This window comes from Ixodes scapularis, unplaced genomic scaffold (genome assembly GCF_016920785.2).
Source record: "Ixodes scapularis isolate PalLabHiFi unplaced genomic scaffold, ASM1692078v2 PGA_scaffold2__306_contigs__length_199485367, whole genome shotgun sequence".
In the NCBI taxonomy this organism is placed as follows: Eukaryota; Metazoa; Arthropoda; class Arachnida; order Ixodida; family Ixodidae; genus Ixodes; species Ixodes scapularis.
Genome location: NW_024609857.1, coordinates 160530661 through 160550230, shown reverse-complemented (window position 1 = coordinate 160550230; position 19570 = coordinate 160530661). Strand labels below are relative to the sequence as shown.

Genomic DNA, 19570 nt, shown 5'->3' with positions numbered 1-19570 from the left:
ATTCGCTCAGGCGTCTCCTCGGCGGCCGACACCAAGACACCTGGAAGGCGATCCCGGGGGGTCCTCACCTGTCGTGCTCCTTCTCGACGAGGTGGTAGCGTGCCCGGAAGGCCACCAGGTGGGCGTAGTAGGCCGGGGCCGGGATGGACACCGACCGGGTGCAGCGCACATACGTGTGGCACAGCTGGTACGTCAGGCACTGCAGCTCATCCGCAGAGAACTGGTTGTCGTCCCACAGCACGTGGTAGTGCGACGGGCGGCTTGTGCCCTGCACGGGAGAGCGTGCCGCCGTCAGCCTTTCCCGCAGGGCTCGAGTCACGAGGATTATGGGCGTGTATTTGAGTCGCCATTGTTGGTTTGTACCGAACATAGATCATTCCAGTTGGTTGAGAACGAGGGAAATGAAGCCATGTTTGCACAGTTTCAACGGTACAGCCCACCGGAACTGCCCAATCGTTGAGAATGGCCAGTTTGTCGTCTGCTGTTGGGCAGGAGATCGAACTATAGGGGGCGCTCTGACCCGTTCGTTTCCCCATACCTCGGTGTTTACTCAACACAAGGCCTGTGCACACAGGGTGTCTACCAAGTTGACGTTTACAAATTACCCGAGTTTTCCAGGTTTTCCCCGAATACTTTTGTGAAATTCCCCGAGTGACACAGAACTTTATTTTAGGTCAAGATGGGCTGACACCATGTCGCCAGATGCTGTCACTCTCTAAAAAGCATATTATAAAATAAAAAAAAACATAATACAGTTTTAATGGTAACAAGTAACTTTTATAAGATTCAAAAACAAACAGAACGGAGTGGTTAGCAAAATTCATAGCGGATAAAATATAAAAAAAAAGGTAAACCGAGGTTTACGTTACGTTTACGCCCCTTAATGCTTCCTTAACTTTTTGCATTGACCTTCATGATGTATTAAACCATATTGTTGTAAGGTATCCGCATTCACCAATTTTTTTATTGGGAGAGTTTAATTATCTCAAAATAATTTGGACTGCTAATGGCCTGCTTATCTCTAATTTATAGAGTGAAGAAGCATTGTTTGTAAACGTTTGCACAGATTTTAATTTCTCCCTGCTTATAACTCAGCCCACTTGAACTGCAGCATCATGCGCCAGTATACTTGATCTGGTCCTGACGATTTCTCCGGATGTAGTTCACCGGTTAACATTATTACCTGGATTAAGTTATCACTACCTCGTTCATTTCACACTCAAAAAAGCTGTTAATCGTTCAATCAAAAACCCTAAATATATTAGGACCTGCAACAAGGCCAACTTTGATTGCATCAATAGAGAGCTCGAAATATTTGTGGATAATACATGCCAGGACTTCTTTAAATGAACCACAGAAAATAGCTGGTCCCAGTTTAAAGACAAGGTGGACCATTTAGTTAATAAATACATACCCTTAACGCATCGTTCCGTGCAAGCATTGTCCTGCTGGGTTCACCATATCGTTAAAGTGCCTCTTAAATAAGAAAAAACGGCTATTCCAGAGTGCCAAACTAAGTGATTAGCAAGAACACTGGACTGCTCATCACAACATCAACTTCTTGTTTAATGATGCAATCAAAAGGCAAAGCACATTTTTTTTTTTCTTTCATGACACACTTCCTTCCTTACTGACAGAAAATGCCAAAATATTCTGGAATGTAATTGGTTGCTCAAAGCAGAACTCAGTATCTCCAAATGATTGAACTGGTATAGCCCTTCCTTTTGCTGAATGTTGTTCACTATTGAATCAAGTGCTCTCCAAGTCGTTCTTGCAAGTTTCCTCTGTTTGTCTTTCTGACACTGGCGTTAGAAATTTCCCGCCTATGGATCCTGTTTCTATTGGCTGGGTTGGTGTAACGCACCTATTCATAAATTCAAAGCTTTCTTCCTCATCTCGTCAGGAACGGATGATATTAACTCCAAATTTTTGAAAAATATTGAAGTGTACTAATTTATTATTGTCTAATCTTTTTATTCCCAGTCACTAGGATCTTGTTTGGTACCGAGTGATCGGAACATGGGCAAGGCGGTTCCTTTATTTAAGTCTGGTGGTGTGCACTCACCACTTTAACTACCGGCCCATCTCATTAACTAGCATTCCCTGCAAAATTTTCAAACATATATTTTATTTCAACATGGTTAAATTCCTTAAAGGGAAGCTGAAACACTTCTTGAAAAAAACGAGTTAGAGGTGAATTCTGGCGTATTTTTATCCCGTGAATCTGAATATCACTTTTGTTTTCCCTGAAGATGCAACTAAAAGCGAGAAAAAGCGAAAAAACATTCGACCAGTCGTGACGTCATACTAGGATCTTCGGGCCGCCAAGCGCGTGTCGCTCGTGTGTTCAGCGCGTGCAACGCAAGCTTGCCAGGTATATTTTCCCGCACTGACACCAGTCGTGACGTCTCTTTCTGACCTTTCTGAAAATAGCAAGAGTGCGCGTGCATAGCTTTGATAGGCGCTGAAAATGCGCGAGAGCAGATATTCCGAAGGCTCCTAGTGTGACGTCACGCCCCGGGAAGGAGGGGCTTCGGCGGTACTTTAAAAATTAATTTCTGAAGCCCCCGTGCACCAAAATGAAAAATAATCTTGATATTCCTCATCCTGGGGATAGAATGAAGGCCATTGAAATGTTTTTTCTCAAATAGAGAACCGCTTCAGTTTCCCTTTCATACTAATTCATTCTTTATGTCATGCCAGCACAGATTCCACAAGTCATTCTCATGTGAGACCCAACTAATATCATTTACAAAATAACTTTTCACTGCTTTAGACAATGGATTTTACGTTGACTGCATATTCCTAGATTTGTCTAAAGCTCTCCATCTTCTTTCTCACCAACTAGTTTTTTTTTTAAGTGAAGCACACCAAACATTGATAGGCACATTATTGGTTGGATCGAACACTTTTTATTAGAGGTGTGCGAATATCAAAATATTTCGAAGCGAATCGAATCGAATAGTAAAGGTTACGAATCGAATCGAATCGAATATTTTCGAATACAAATATTTTTTATTTGATGTGAATCAACCAAGGATACTCTATCAAAAACGAACTGGGAATTCTTTTTCAGCAAACGTAATTACAAAAAGGTTAACTTTATTATGGCAATAAAAAAAATGTCACACATGTGACTGATAAAAAGACAGATAAAGTAATACTAGTAAAACACGATTTAGAGTATGAAGTTACAGAATGTTGTCATGAAGAAATGTAAGTTGTTCCACATGTTCTGGGAGCAGTGATGCTCTTTTGCTGGTCACAATTCCCCCAGACACTGAAAACAGGCGCTCGCTAGACACACTTGTGGCTGGTATGGCTAGGTACCTTCTTGCAAGTCGAGCCAACAGGGGGTATCTTGTGGCACCCTTCTCACACCACCACTTGCAAGGATCCTCTTCCCGAGCCAGGACGTCTTCATGCAAGTAGCTTGCAACCTCTTCTTCAGCTTGTGTCATTGAATGCTGCTTTTGTTTAATGAGGCTGTCGAAGTTTTGCCACAGCGCTGACCTGGACGGAACTTCAGGGGCCGCTGTCTCTGAGGGCGCCCCTGCGCTTCTTTGTGTCTCAGGGATTTTTTGCGCTTCCTCAACTCCCAGGTTCTTCAACCAGTTCCCCATCGACCTGTCCTCTTCGTAGACCACTGCCTTGAACCTTGGGTCTAGGAGCATTGCCAAGCTGGCTACTTGGTCAAATTTGTAGTCAGGAAATCTTGTCTTGAGGCACTTGGCCAGGTTAGATGAGAACGAGGAAGTTATGGTCTGCTGGCTGATGGAGCTGTTCAGGCATGCAAGGATGCAATACAAGATGGGTATTTGGGCTGACAAGGTTGGGTAGCTGTCAGCTCCAGCACTGGTCGTTGCTTCTTCTAGTGGCTTCAGAGTAGCAACGTAATCACTCATTTCCTTCCATTCTGTTCCGGTAAAGCCTTCAATTGACCCCGCTTCAGATGCAAGGTCAACGGTTACTGCTTCTCTTAACTCTAAAAGCCTGGACAGCATTGCACATTCACTATTCCACCTTGTTTCAATATCCTGAACAACATGCGGGGGGATCTGCCTATTTTCTTTTGGTAGCAGTTGACCCTTTCCTGAGCTTTTGGGCTATGTTTATAGTGCCCAACAATGCCTCTTGCTTTTTTACAAAGTACAGAAAGTCCTGGAGTCATCTCTTTCGCGTCGCTGATGACTAGTTGTAAGGTATGAGCAAAACAAGTTCTTTCACACCAAGGAAGTGCATGAGTGGCTGCTCTGATGTTGCGAGCGTTGTCAGTCACCACGTAAAAAGGGCAAACGTCCTTGGGAATGTCCCAGTCTGTGACAAGCTTATCAAGAATTGAGGCAATTCTAGCTGATGTGTGCTTGCCTGGGAAGTGACAGGTGCTCAAGTTGTAGCGAGTGAGCTTGAACTGCGAGTCCAGGAAGTGGCAGGTCAGGCTGATGTAGCTTTCGTTCGCTCTGGACGTCCACATGTCAGAGGTGAAGGAGAGAGACTCCATGCCACTCTCGAACGCATTCTGTAGTTCAAGTCGAACCTTCTTTCTAGTGTCGTCGTACAACTTCGGCACTAACGTGCGCGACAGCGTTGTTCTCGATGGTGGCAGGTAACCTGGGACTGCCTCCTTCAATAAATCCCGGAATCCCCGGTCTTGCACAATCGTGTACGGTTGCAGGTCGAGCGCAACCATCTTGGCAATCTTCAGGTCCAAAGCCTCCCGTTTCGCTTGCGGCAGTGCCGTTTTTCTCAACACATCAGCAATGCTTGGCTGATTAGCAGGCTTGACTTTAGCAGCTGCTTGAAACTCCGCATACTGATTGGCGTGCCGTTTCAAATGGTTCACGAGAGTAGTGGTCGTGCCTGATGGGGTTCGCAGTGAGCTTTCGCAAAGGTTGCAGACAGCTTCACCCTGGCAAACTTTTCGGAAATGGGTCCATACGGGACTTCTTGTGCTGGCAGGAGGTTGTGTACTCCGCCGTGGTTGTTGAGTTCCTGACGATTCCTGTCGTGGCTCCATCAAGCTCAAGCACCAGCAGACACAGACGAGCGCAACCACGTGAACGTAAAGCATGGCACACGACACGAGGGATGAAAACGTGCGCCTCGCGGCCACCACAGCCTCCTGCAGAACTAACCTTGCGCAATATATTTTCGTGTGCAATAGTTGTGCCGAGAGAGGGCGCCACGAAGAAGCTATAAAGCTAAAGACGCAATACGGCTATTTTTCGGCCGAGGCAGCTGAGGGAGCAAGTCTCACTTTGAGCGGTGAAAACGGGTAGAAATAAAATGAATACTGGAAAACTGATTAATCAGAAAATCAAGCGGAAAATAACTCGAGTGGCATGATCCATCATGGCAACGACGGTAACAACTGTACAAATTATCCCCGAAAGTAAGCCATAATCCATATCCAAATTCATAGCACTTTGGCCCCTTGGCCCTGTAGGCCAGTGGGCCAGTCTCTATGGGCTCTGTCGTTCAGTTGTGAGTGCTCGTGAGTGAGTGGCTGTAGTCCGTGGCGTTAGAGCTCACGACGATGTACGTGCCCTTCCAAATCGTAGCCCTTTATCAAATTTATCGCAGCGATGGCTCCGTACATGTTTGCGCCACTACCACTGGGCCATCTCCGCAATCCAGATATTGCGGCAAGCGAAGGTCAGATCGCGCTACCGCGTGCATAGAATTTCCACTTCCATTGCTTCGTACAAGAAATAACACCAAAAAAAGGCACTTAGGTTGGCTTTTGGGGTTTGCCAAGTTCGAAACTATACTGCGCAGCCCAAAAACAAACTGGGAACGTGACCGCGATTTGGGACTTACCAGCGAGTTTCGAGTTATTCGCAGTTTTCGAATATTTGAAGAACTCGAATACTTCGAACAGTAAAAGTGCGAAGCGAATTGAATCGAATAGCGGGCACTATTCGTGAAGTATTCGAAGTTTCGAATATTCGCACACCCCTACTTTTTATCTAACAGAACCCAGTTCGTAACCGCTAACTATTTTGACTCCTCCCCCTGCGCGGTCGGCTCTGGTGTGCCGCAAGGCTTTGTTCTCGGCACCCTGCTTTTTCTTATCTACATAAATAATTCAAATCTACCAACTCATCCATCAAATTATTTGCTGACGACTGTGTAGCTTTTTGTGTTGTATCCTCTAGTGCCGATACCTTCATACTTCAGTCTGACTTTAACAAAATTTCTACTCGGTGCGACACACGAAAAATGTGTCTTCATACTAATAAATGCAAAGTGACGCAAATCCCTCGCCATACTAATAGTGAAAATTATTTATACCACTGTAGGGTCTGTGCTGGAACAAGTGACGTCTTACAAGTACCTAGGTGTCCATATCACAGCTAACCTCTCCACGCATGCACAGCACGGAGCACGGCTCATTATGCTAGCCACGCGAAACTGCTCAACCTCGGCCAGTGTAGCTCACGCTACAAAAATTTTAGAGCTGTATTTACAGCGCAAAACGAATTTGTAGTTGGCGCCCGTGGGAGCCGCCGCTGGTCACACGGTAGGTCTGTGCACCGCCGTTCTGCATCGCTGCCGCCGCAAAATCACGCCGCTGCCGCAAGCTGAGCATTGTGCGATGCCGTTTCAACGCGTTTCTCCACGGTGCCGTCGCCGCACAAGTTTGTCCGTCTGCTTGCGCTTTTTCAGGAGTTTCCTTTGGGCTCTAAAAGTTACTTATTAAGATTTTTGTTATACTTCAGACAAAGATGAATAAGTTACTTTTAGAGGCCATAGGAAGCTTCCGAAAGAGCGTAGGCACCACGTGATAAATAAGGGCCACTTGTCCGCGGCGCCCGCGGGCGCCAACTACAAATTCGTATAGCCCCGTAAATATAGCTCTAGAAATCTTTTTCCTTCGTTGCAAAATTGTTTTATGATATCCCCTTTCCATCTAAGCTGTTTAAAAAAAAATGTTTTCTTCCTTTGCATATGTCCTTTAAAGCTTTTATTCTACAAAACTCTTGCCCATTCCAAATTGGAGTATGCTTCTGCGTATGGGATGTAAGCCTAGACTTTCTTACAAATAACCTAGAATCAATACTAAATCGGAGTGCACGCTTTATTTTGTCTATCTACCATCATGGATCAGGTGTTTCATTAATGAAAGCTACTTTAGACCTTTCTCATCTCGCTCTACAGAGAAACATGCTAACTAGCCATTTTCATAAGATTTATCATCAAAATCATTCACTGAAAAGCGAGCTGCTTTTAGAACCGGCATAGTTGTCATCCCGTGCGGGCCAGTCATAAAGTAGGTGTCCCTCACTGTCGCACTTACATGTACTTTTTCTTCATTTATTCCTAAAACAAGCAACGAATGGAACCGCCTGCCCACCTTGATCGCCACCTTAACCGATCCACTCAATTTCAAATCTGCCATTAAAACTTTAACCCCACCTGGATGCCCGCGTGGGAGCAGAGGTAGAAGTCGAACTCGGTCGGGTGGGTGATGCCCAGGTCGACCGTGGTTCCCGCGGGGATGTTGCCGCTCTTGCCAATCTGCTCTTTCTTGTCCGAGCAGAAGAGGCGCGTGTGGTGCCGCTTCTGCACCACCACGAAGGTGATGCCCGGCTTGTAGTCCGCCTCTAGCTTCATGCAGGCCTCCCGCACCGCCAGCAGCTCGTGGTGCAGCACCTGCTGGAACTGGCCCTCCGACACGCCGTCCCGGTAGAAGATGATGCGGTTCGGCTTGAAGCGTGTCGACTTGTAGAACTGGATCAGGAGCTCCTTCACCATCGAGGCCAGGTCCTGGATGATCTCCTGCCGGTGCTGCTGCACCCGCACCGTGGCCGCGTACCGGCTCGGGTGGGCGTCCATGCTGCCTACCACCTGCGCCGACAGACCGTTCGGAAAACGGCGCCCCCGTCGCCTCTGCCGCACGCGGCGGCAATTTTGTTGTACGCCACGTGAACGGAAGAAGTTATGTATCAGTTCGGCGTTTTGGTAATTTTGAAACACGAAGAAGGCGGGACCAGAGTTGCTGTGGTCGCCGACAAAACGAGAAAGGCGGGGCACATCTTTCGAGTGCCCGGCCTCCAGCCTGCGCTTCGTGCCTACCACCGTTCTTTGGCTGTGCACACGCGCTCGGGGCGACTCCGAACCGTTGTCGAAGGTAGGACGCATGTCACAACTGTTCTTTTCGTTGTCCTCCATATGTAGCTGTTGTTCCCATCATGTTAAAGGTAGGAAGCACGCGCCGGAGGTGGGACAACCAAAGGCCCTCCCTGCCGTTCTCAACTTGTCGGCAACCATAAAAGAGCTACGATCAGACTGTGGGCTTTCACACCAGGTAGCTAGGAACGTAGGGGTTCCCCGAGCTTCCAAATTTCTTGTCAGGCGTCTCTGCCCCGAGCGAAGCATCCATCCAGTTTAAAAGCTACTTCAGCCGACGTGAGCCACCCGTCGACGGGCACCTATGAGCCAAACGCTTCCTATACTCTGCAACAACTTTTCTTGGCAACGCAGTGAAGAGGAGGACGGCCTGTGCACAGCTTTATTCAGCGCTCAAAATGGGGGAGGGAACGCATGCCTGTACCCTCCATTGCATTTCCAAGAAAAGTTGTCACCGAGTATAGTGTGTGCATCATTGTTTGCAATGTTCCCGTAGGCTTCTGCGGTACTTCATTGCGTTAGTGCCGAGGCCGGGACGGATTCCTCGACCGTCGATCGAGACCAGAGCAAGGAAACTTGAATAGCGATGGGAGTGCATTCAATACATGAGGGAAAATGAAAAAAAAAAAAAAAATGAGACGTTTACAATTTTTTGTAATGCCAAATAAGAGTGCAGCTCTTGAGGAAGAGGGGGGGAGGGTATGGACAGGAGGGTATGGCCCTCCTCCTTCATACCTTCTCCTCCTCCCTCTCCCCCTTCCTCTTCCCCTCCCTCGTGAAGCCACACGTGAAGGTTGCACGAAAGAAGGTCATGCGAAGGTTGTGACCTTCAAGTGACCTTTGTGACGCCACTCGTGACCCTAGTGACGCAATTATGGAAAACGTCCCATAATGCAACGTGCGGTTACGCCAACGGTGACGCCGCTCAAGCTGGAAACGGGCACCTAAGAGCCGCGTTCTAAAATTTAAAGTATGTCGTGGGCGGTTCGTTCACTAAGCGAGTAATACGGTTCATGCTTGCCAAACCAATCAACCGCCTGCCTTTCAACACCTGACCTTGCTCTGCAAGTGGGAATGGGTGGGAGCACGATCACATTGCAAAAGATTGACATACGACAGATTCAATGAACGCGCACAAAGCTTACATTGCCCTAGCAGCTTAGCGCTAAACGGGGCATGATCAGAAAACGAGTGTGAATTGAGGGTTTTGTTTTGTTTGCAGTTCAGGGTGTGCAAACTCGAGGTAATATGTTCTCGTGCCCGGGACCTGCGAGGGTCGACAGTGGTGTACCTTAAGGGGGGACACGGGCTCCGATTCCCGATTTTTTTTTAAAAAGTGCATTTTTCAAATTTGTTATATCTGATTTCAGAAACTAATAATGCACCCTTCCATAAAATTTCATGCCCGTACGTCGAGTATTTAAGCAGATATAAAAGATTTTCGACAGGTCGGCGACGCGCCTCCTATCCCCGAGTCGTTCCGTCGCGCGATCGGTTGACAATATTCGCCATTTTCAAATGCCGACCGCTCCGCGCCCATTTGGCCTACCGCGATGTTGATACCCTCGTTGGAAGCGTCGTTTCTTCGGGCTTTTATGACGATAGTAAACTTTGTTCGAGAGTAAGCATGAACAAAGCCAGAGCCCTCTAGTTGTCGGCTATAATTGGCTTAAAAACGAAACTCAAGCCTGGATTGGTCCGTGACACCCCACGTGATCCGCTCGCCCGAATTGTTGTTTCGTCTCGTTGCTTCGGCCGAACGTTCGCTTCTTTTGCTTGCTCGTTATATATTCCTCACAGTTTTATCGTTTTATCTACGGTCTCGTCGCCGCGATGCCGGCCGTTAAACGGCATTCCCTCCAAGCCTTTGGAGCTCGCCGCCGTTCTGTGAAACCAAGAGGCTCGTCAGGTGGACGCGTACGATGCGCTAACCCTAACGGAACCACGTCGGACGCGTCAGCTGCTTCGCTCCCGAGCGCGTCACCATCTCCCGGTTCGTCGCTTCAGGACCTGACCTCTGAACAACCAGCCGACGTTTCTTCGTCTCTTCCTGAAGATTATGAGGTTGTGGAGGAGCTCACGGCGATAGAGCGCAAGATCTCGCTACTGCAAGAGAGCGATCCCGCTGCGGATCCCACGGACGCTCCCGCTGCTCCCGACGGTGCCCCAACCGAAGGTTATCGTCTGGTTGCTTTATCTGCAATCGAGACACTGGTGTCCGCTCTTCTGTGCCCAGTGTGCCGTGGATCAGACCTTCAGCTAAGCGAGAGTGGCAAGGGAGTTCAGGCGCAATTCGTCGTCGTCTGCCCAGACTGCGTTGACGTTGCTCGGACGCCGCACTCGTCGACCATCGGACACTCGCGGCAGAATGAATTGGCAGCACGGATTTCTCTTGCGTCTCGTGAATGTGCAATCGGATACACGAAGCTTACGAACTTTTTTGCCGGTATCAATGCTCCTTCGCCCATGCATCTCCGATCTTATCAAGATCTGGGAGAAAAGGTCCACGACGCCTCAGTGAGAGCAGCCAGCAACGTAATGAGCAAGGCAGCAGAAGCTGTACGAGAAACACGCGAGTCAGATAGCGGCGATTTGATGGACGTTTGTGTGACATACGATGGCACTTGGCATAAGCGTGGGCACACTTCACACTTTGGTGTTGGAGTTGCCATCGAGCTTGAGACTGGACTAGTTTTGGACTATTCTGTCCAGAGCAATTATTGCCATGGATGTAGCCTTGGACCTGCGCAGGGATCTGACAGCCATGAAGACTGGGCCGAAAATCACAGGGCAGTATGCCAGAAGAATTTTGCTGGGTCTGCAAATGCGATGGAGCTGCAAGCAGCAGACGAGATCTTCCGTCGGTCCGTCCAACTCCACAACCTGCAGTATGTGACAGTGCTGTGCGACGGGGACAGTAAAGCCTTCAACCATGTTGCGGGACTTGATCTTTACGACAAGGGCATGAGGAAAGAAGACTGTGTGAACCACGTCGCCAAAAGAATGTATGCTGGCATGGAGGCCCTAAAGAAAACAAAAAAAGGTCTCGGTGGAAGGGGCAAACTAACGAACCTTGTCATGAAGAAATTGACCAGCTACTATGCATCTGCACTGAAGACCAGTGCCCCAGATGTTCCAGCCATGCAGAAGGCAGTGTTTGCCAGCCTCCTCCACAGCTACTCCACCGATGAAGAGCCCCGGCATCAGGCCTGCCCTCATGGAGAACATTCCTGGTGTCACTTCAATCGCCAGAAAGCGCTGGAGGCAGCAGGAGAGCCGACGAAGCCACAGCCACACCGCCCTGCCTTCTCCAGAGACATCGCAAAGGAGTTGGTGCCCCTCTACAATAGACTCTCAAGGCGGGACCTACTCGAGAGGTGTGCTAGGATGGGAACGCACAACAACAACGAGTCGTTCAATGCTCTGGTGTGGAGGCGGTGTCCCAAGACGGATTTCGCCTCTCGAAGAACTGTGGAAACTGCCGTGGCTCTTGCCGTCCTGGAATTCAACCTGGGCCCCAAGGGCTTTGAGAGGGCCCTTCATGAAATGGGAATCGAACCCGGAAGCCACCAGGTTCAGCACGCTGACAAGGCCCTCCAAGCCAAGGTCTCCAAGGCGAAGCAGAAGGCCCTCAACTCTTCGAAAGTGGCCCATAAGCAAAGGAAGCTGGCAGCAATCGCCAAGGCACAGAGGGACCAGGGGAGACCTACTCTGCCGGCGCCTTTTAGTGGACACAGACTGGGCCAAACTAATAAAGTAAAGGTGCTCAATGTTTGAATGCGTTTTTCTCAGTTTCACTTTTTTGCTGCAAACTTTGTAGCAAGGAATCTATCGTTTGATGGTAAACATATCCAGGTGCCTCGTTCAAAGTGTTTCTGAACTGAAATTTACTGGGGAATTGGGCTATCTACTTAATTTTGTTTTAAGTTGAAGTCATCACTGAGAAAAAGTGACATTTTGGCAAAATGGCATTCAAAGAAAGTGCATATCATTTTTGGAGACAGAATTTCTCTCCGAAATATTTACATTTTAATCATACAAATTAGATAGCCCAAAGCCACATACCCTCTACTTCATATCCAAGCAATAAAAACAGTGGTTTAACATTTCATTTTCATACGATAGATTTCCTAAGGAAAGGTGCCACAGCCTCGTACACAAATATGTACCGTAAAAACCCGCATATAATACGAACTTGCGTATAATACGAGGCATGATTTGAGGACCGCGAAGAAAAAAAAAAAGTTTTATCCGCGTATAATATGAAACAATTTAAGGACCGCGAAAATATTCCGCGTAAAATGCAACCCAGGAAGTCTTAAGAAAAACATATATTTGCGTCGTAATTGAACCTTAATCACTGTCATCACTTCCATCAGACTTTTTGTCCGATGCCTCCTCCCTAAGGTAGTCGTCTTTAGTGCCGTCGAGCACATTTGAAATTCCGTACTTCTTGAAAGAGCAAGCGACGGGCATGCACCGACGCAGTGAAAGCCCGGCGCGGCGTATAAAGCGAACAACCCAATGTACCCAATGTCGGCTCATCAAAGTTCTCTGGCCCTCTCTTGCAGCAGCTTGATGTCTACGGCGACGTGCCGTTCACGTTGCTCTTTTACAAAGTCGCCGAGATTTGCCTCGACGTCGGCGAGCACGCCATTTTTTGGGCCTCCAAAGTTTCTTCTCGTTCCGCTGCACGGGAACAGAGCTTGCTTTCGTCGTCTCCATCCGCGGATGCCGCCTTCATTTTCGGCGAATTGTCGCCCGGCAGCACTGTTGCCGATGTCTTCCGCAACCAAAATTACTTTTCTTTTGAAGGCGGCCGAGCATCGTTATCGGCGATTCGCCCCAACGCCATTGCCTAGCCTGACCGTGGACACATGGTGGCTTCTCGGACATTGTGATTTTAATGATGATGATAGCTGTTTTGAACGCCATATTGCTACGAAACCGAAACCATGTCAAACTGCGTCAGATCGCGCCTCATAGAAGCTGAAAATTGTTGGGACCCACGTATAATACGAACCGCAAATTTTACATGGCAAAATTTGAAAAAAAACCTCGTATTATATGCGGGTTTTTACGGTAACTTTTTACATAATTCCCCTATAGAAGTCAAAGTTTGCACAGTGTCCCTGCATCTGCTCATAAATGCACTCTCCAAATTTCGTTAAAATCGGACGAGGAGTTCAAAAGTTAATAATTACGCCAGTGTCTCCCCTTAACCTACCGCGGCAATGGAAGGCTTCTTGTTGTCGCCGGCCGGCGGGTGTGTGACGTCCGCACCCAGGAAGATGACCGGCTCGTTGAAGACTTTGGGCCTGATGCTGGGCACCAGGATGCTGTTGATACCGCCCAGCTTCACATTGATCTTGAGGCACAGGTTCGAGAGGGTCTGGGGAGACGTCTTGTTCACGTTCTTGGCCTGCACGCACTGCGTCGCCATCCCCAGCACCGTGTCCCCCACACGCTTCACCTCCGCTGCAAGGGACCCACAACATGCCATACGGTCAGCTCCAAGCGCTCACCACGAGCCCAAGGTCGAGCGTCAAAGAGATTGCAGACGAATGACCGCTAGATTACAATCAATTTCAAAAAGATACAGTGACGTCTCGTTAATGTGGACACCTTGTTCTTTAAAAAAAGTGAGTAGTCGATAACCCAGTTCTTCCCCAAATATGTTGTCTAGATAGAGGGGCATCCATATTAGCGGTGTTCGTAATAATGAGACACGACCATACTATCCACATTATTTACTGCTACGACTTTCAAGCTTGCACTTTCCTTTGTTCTAAAAGTATCACAGAAGGAACACAAAACAAGGACAAATTTGTAGCATCCGAGTAGTCCAACTATGTGCATATCTGCCAACCCTGCAATGTTGAAATTCAGCCGAATAATAGGGGCAAGGTCGACTGCAGCTGCAAAAGCATGCTGTTTAAAGCACTGCAGCACTAAGCTTTGCGCGTCCGTAGCCATTTCGCCGATGATGCTTCACATTGCCCCATTTCGAAAATGTCTTCCTAAATAAGGCTCCAATGTGGTGGGACACAGAGGAAAAGAAGCCCTATGTCACTTAAGACTGCCCCCCCCCAGCTAACATGGATGTCCACGATCAGATCAATACTGCCTAGAAGACGAGGCCTGCGCATTACGACATTCAAGTGGCTCTTCAACCTGCCCCAAGCGGCAAACACACTAAAGCTCAAAGAGAAGATGCCGCAAAGTGCAAGATGTATGTCTCTGCGCCACTTTGCGTCTTGCACTCTGCTGCTGACCCGTTTTCACAACGATAGTGGTTATCGGCAAGGTTTCACAATGGCAGGGTTTCAAAACAGCAAGGTTTCGCAGCGGCAAGGGTTTCGCAGCGGCAAGGTTTTCGCAGCGGCAAGGTTTTGCGATCGTGACTGGAAAATTTCTTCGCTAAATTTGGTGGGATAACTGCTCCGCTAACTGTCATGATGGTATGTGATGTTGTGACACTGCAACGTAACGCAACAACATGTCGCATTACACTATGATGAAAAGTGACATCATAATGCAATATTGTGATGTCATGGCACGTGACGCCACTATGTTACATGATGCCATGACATCACGGCACCATAATGTGACCATCTGATGTCGCGGCATGTGACGGCACAATGTCACGTGATGTAGTGCTGTCACATGACATTTTGATGTCACAGACACTATTATGTCACGTGATGACATCGGGGCGTCTCGGGACGTCTCGGCAGGTGCTGCACCGGGAGAAAGAGGAAGAAATAATGAGGAGCAAGTACCGTAGACGGGGGTCTTGCCCGGCAGCACGACCACGACCAGCTGCAGGCCCTGGAAGGTGGACTTGAGGTAGCGGAACATGGGCTCCACCTGGTCCGGGCCCGTGGCATACTTGCAGAAGCAGGGCTGCCCAATGATGGGCATGCCCGCGTCGTTGCTGATCTTCTGCAGCTGCTGGGTGAAGTTGCGCAGGGCGTCCTCTCGGCACGTGCGCTGGGGCGCAAAGCAGGCGATGGCCCAGATGCGGATCTCGACCCCCGTGTGGAACTGCTTGCCCCGCATGTCCCACACCCCTTGGTTCGGGATGGCCTGCTGCTTGGTCCGCCCTCCATACTGTAGCTTTGGAGGAGGCAGAATGCGACCTCGTACCTCCATCATAGTATTACTGATGGAGAGACCAAACTCCTGCACGTAGGGGTCCGTGTTGAAGTCCGCCTTGCGAACCTGCATGAAGGTTGGGGAACGGGCCCCCCAGACACAAATTAGCCCCGCGAGCCTGCCTCCCCAACAGAATGTCGAGCGGAGTAGCTTCAATAAATAAATGACCACTACCGTTGGCTCAATTTCTGGATACTGTAACTCACTCGTACCAATGTGACAGTTGGAACAGACTCAGCTCAAACAGCATAAATTGATAGGGTGAATTTATTTATGTGCAGTGACAGCAACCATTTTGAGACAAGGTTGAAGAGGGTGTACAATTAAAAATAATTCAAAATAAAAGGTTCCGTGCTTTCAGTAAATACCAACCCCGAAAATTAACCCAATGGGTGGTTTTATATAAATCGGGGAAAAACTGATAAACCTTGATTTGCAGCTGTCCTGGAATGTAAAATACATTAAAAAAAAATTGTGTCTGGAGCTTTATTTTGTGTTGGCCTAGAATGCAGCCAACATTGACTGTCCTCAAGGTTTTTATTTGTGCCAAAACCATGCGTCATATTTTGTAAATTTGTTTTTCTTTTTGGTGTTGGGACTTTTTTTAGGTACTCATGCTGAGTGTTGTTCTCCACAGATGAGAGAATTCCTTGCCCGAGGCCCATTCTCTTCAACAGAAGCCCTAATTTTTCATAAGAGAGCAAAAATTGATACCGAAAAGCTCGGAATCTGTGAGAAAAAAGAATACCCGAAAAAACAACCCCGAATTCGGAGAAGAATAAACCATGAAAATGCAGAACCCTAACCATAAATGAGGAAATGCACAATAACTAGGAAAAAGAACTTGCAAAAGTAACTCTAATGCTGACGCAAATTCTTCTTGGGCGAGTCATTTTCGTACTGTAAGTGGGGGGAAAATGCTTTTATTTGTTAATGACACGTGCAAAAAATTGCAAGACGCTGGGCCCGTAGCAATGTACAGTAATTGTGCTTTAATGTGCATGACATGTTCCACAACGGGAATTAATTGCACAAACCCGTCGCACAAAAAGCATGCATGCTACACTGTAGAACAGCTTCGGATGCATAATTCTGCAAGACGTCCGAATGTTGACTTCCGACCAATTACACAAACAGGCAATTCTTTTTTTTTTTGTCCATTCAGCAAAGTGCACGGCCTGTTGCCGGCAGGCCCAGGCAAGCTTAGAAAAAGACAAAGGGGCACTCACCAGATTGTTGATCTCCCGCTCTCGATCCGGCGCAGATCGGGCCGTTGCCTGAAACAAAGGCAGTCCCGTCAGGTCCCCCCTCCAACCCCCTCTACATGACCACATCAGAGGGAGAGGGCGGTGCCATGCCTGCTTCCATCAGACTTCCCTAATGTCCCTAGGCAGACTGTCCCACCTGCACTCCCCTAAGGATTGACTGACCTCAGCCAAAGTGCTCATTTTTAAGGATACAACCTCAAACTTCATAATTTCCAGAAAAAAAAAAAAAAAATTTTTTTTAATGTTTATTTTTGGTTTATTAACTCTCATAGCATAGTTTCAAGAAGTTTCATTTAGAAATATGCGGGGTTTATTTCACAAAAAAAAAGATTTTCATCACGGTCGCGGCTACACGCGACTAAAGCCCCTGAATAAGAAAGGTAGTGACATCATCTCCCTCCTCCTCTGACGCGCACACCTTTTATCTTTGTTTTGCTTTTCTACACCCGCGCGTCGACTGTAGCGCCACCTGGATCGGCCCAAGATAGTAGACGGCCTTCCTATACTTGAGTCAAAGCGCAGTCAAAGACCGAAAGACACACGAATACATACACAGTCTAAAAAAGCATTGTCACGGTCTAGCAGCCTCGAAGAATTTGCTCAAAATGGCTATGAAAGCCGTGACGTTGCACAGTTGGCGTTATTTGATTGGCGACATGAGCTCATAGCATGCACTGCACTCCGACAGCATAGGCATTCCTTTTCCCTCCTCCTCTGACGTGCACACCTTTTATCTTTATGTCTTGCTCTTTTACACCTGCACATCGATGGTAGCGCCGCCTGGATCGGCCCAAGATAGAAGGCGGCATTCTTCAAAGAATGTCGCTACTTTTCCGTATAAAAGGGCTTTACACGCGACGTCCCGCTGAGCGAGACCACTGCAAAATGTGGCGTTTTCTAACTAAGCCTACTCTGCGCTCGTTCGACGCAGGCAAAACGTTTTACCCTCGTTGGAAGCTCCATTTCTTTTAGTGTTTGCCGTTAAAAGCCATCTGTGCTAGATGGTATCTGTGGCCTGGGGGAGCCCAAGCATCGAAGCAGAAAAAACGAGAAAAAAAAAAATGATGTCAAATGTCACATGCCTCATGCGTCCAAAAGCTTTCAGAATAATGTTATTTAGAAGTTTTAAGATGAAAAGACACGGAGGTGGGGCAGGATTGATGTTCCAAATACACGCACATACCCATAGTTTTCTTAAGGAAAACCGTTTCCCGGCGCAAGTTACACCGACAGATTGTGGCGAAACCTGGTGTGGCACGTACCTTGATCATGGTGGACGTCTGCATGTCCGTGAGCTTCTTGATGCACCGCTGCCCAGCCACAATGTTGCACACCTGCACAGCCACAAAGGGTAAGGGTTATTCCTCTCTCCGGAGTTCATGTTGCCCTTGAAGACAAGGTTGTTTAGCAAGGCGGGTCTAGGTAAACGTGATGCCAGTGTGATGCTCCTCTTTGTGCCGATAGTAAGAGCACCGCAGTACAAGAGCTAGCTCGCATGGCCTGCGAGCGTGGTAGGCTCTTAACTTGTGACAAAGATGTGACAGAGCACATCTTTGTCACATGCGACAGAGCGACAATGCGACAGAGCGACAATGCGACAATGCGACAGAGCACAAAGAAAGCAACTGAAGATTTTTGCACGTTTACTTTTAAAATTAAAATAATGCCCAAACTAGCAGTATGGTGAAAAATAATGTTCTTATCCGACGCAATGGCACTGCAGAATGAAAACTTGCTGTGCCCATGACTTGCAGTATCAAACGGTTTGTTACTTGTGCTCGCATGTTTATCGAAAATTTTTTTAAATAAAATTTTATCGGGACATTAAAAAAAAGACCATTCACTCTAAATGTTTATCGTAAATATCGTCACCCCGGGTGGGCAAGCATTTGAGATTTCACGGTGCATTTGTTCACTCCTACGCCTCCATCACTAAGGAATGAAATGTACTTCAATTAAAGGGACACTGAACTAAAAAAAATTGTAGAGACTTTCTACGCAGCATGTGAAGATGAACCACCAGGGAAGCTGTTATCTTTACGACGTCTAGGAGGATGCCTAGAGATGATAACAAGGAATCAGTACCTCACTATCTAATAATGCCATAAAAAGCTGACTCACACTGGTTGCCCCCTCTTTTTGTTTTTATTTATTTATACTTGTCATGACCAAAGGGGAGTTTTCTGTCGACATGTGAGGACACATTTTTTCCCAGACCTTTGTGTATAACAGCTTTGCTGTAAAAAAAACTTTTTTCAAGTCCGTGGATATGACACATTATTGCAACCAGTGACGAAGTCAGCTTTCCAACCAATAATAAATAATAAAAAGAAAAGGATTTACCACAATGTTTGCGAGACTCATTTTTAGTTCGGAGTAATTCTGAAGCATGCCTGTATGTCGAGTTGATGCCTCAAAATAAAGCATACAATAAACAACTTATTTCTCGCAGGCTCAATATTTCGCGATTAATGTCAAAGCTGAAGTTTTGGTATAATTTGCAGGCTTTAATTTTCGCGACGCGGTGGGATCTCAATATGAATTCCAATATGTTTACATTTTACTGGAATTGTTCGCGGGACCTATTTTTCGCGTATTGTAGGCGATTCGCGAAATTCGCTAAAATTAAGTCCTCGCAAAAATTAAGTCGTTTACAGTATTTGAAAATCTCTCCCAACTCCAAATGAGTGTCTTAACAAAAACATTAGTTCAATGTTTTTGCACCAAACAGGCAAGAAAAATAAGTTTTTTCTAGTGTTCACTGTTTTACAACGAAGCTGTTATACACTGGGGTCCGAGAAAAAAATGAGTCCTCACATGTTGACAGAAAAATCCCCTATTGGTCGTGGGAAGTATGAATACCTATATAAAAATAAAAAGAGGGGGCAGCCAGCAAGAGTCAGCCTTCCTTGGCACAATTAGAAAGTGAGGTCCTGATCGCTTGTTATCATCTCTAGGCATTGTCCTTGAAATCGTCCTAGAAGTCATCCTCGAGGCCGCCCTAGATGTCA

The 19570-nt window shown here is 47.2% G+C and overlaps 1 protein-coding gene and 1 pseudogene across 1 annotated transcript in view; both read right to left on the bottom strand.

Annotated features, from left to right (window-relative positions):
* Positions 1 to 19570, bottom strand: part of LOC8039115 (protein argonaute-2) — a 43171-nt gene that overhangs the window by 7654 nt on the left and 15947 nt on the right. Inside the window, exons 8-13 of the mRNA XM_029967979.3 lie at positions 17822 to 17893; positions 16521 to 16568; positions 14916 to 15357; positions 13361 to 13611; positions 7420 to 7851; positions 69 to 268 (exon numbers count right to left, since the gene is read on the bottom strand). Coding sequence (XP_029823839.1) covers positions 69 to 268; positions 7420 to 7851; positions 13361 to 13611; positions 14916 to 15357; positions 16521 to 16568; positions 17822 to 17893 — 1445 coding nt within the window. The remainder of the gene's footprint in view (positions 1 to 68; positions 269 to 7419; positions 7852 to 13360; positions 13612 to 14915; positions 15358 to 16520; positions 16569 to 17821; positions 17894 to 19570) is intronic.
* LOC115331830 lies at positions 4130 to 5249 on the bottom strand (annotated as a pseudogene).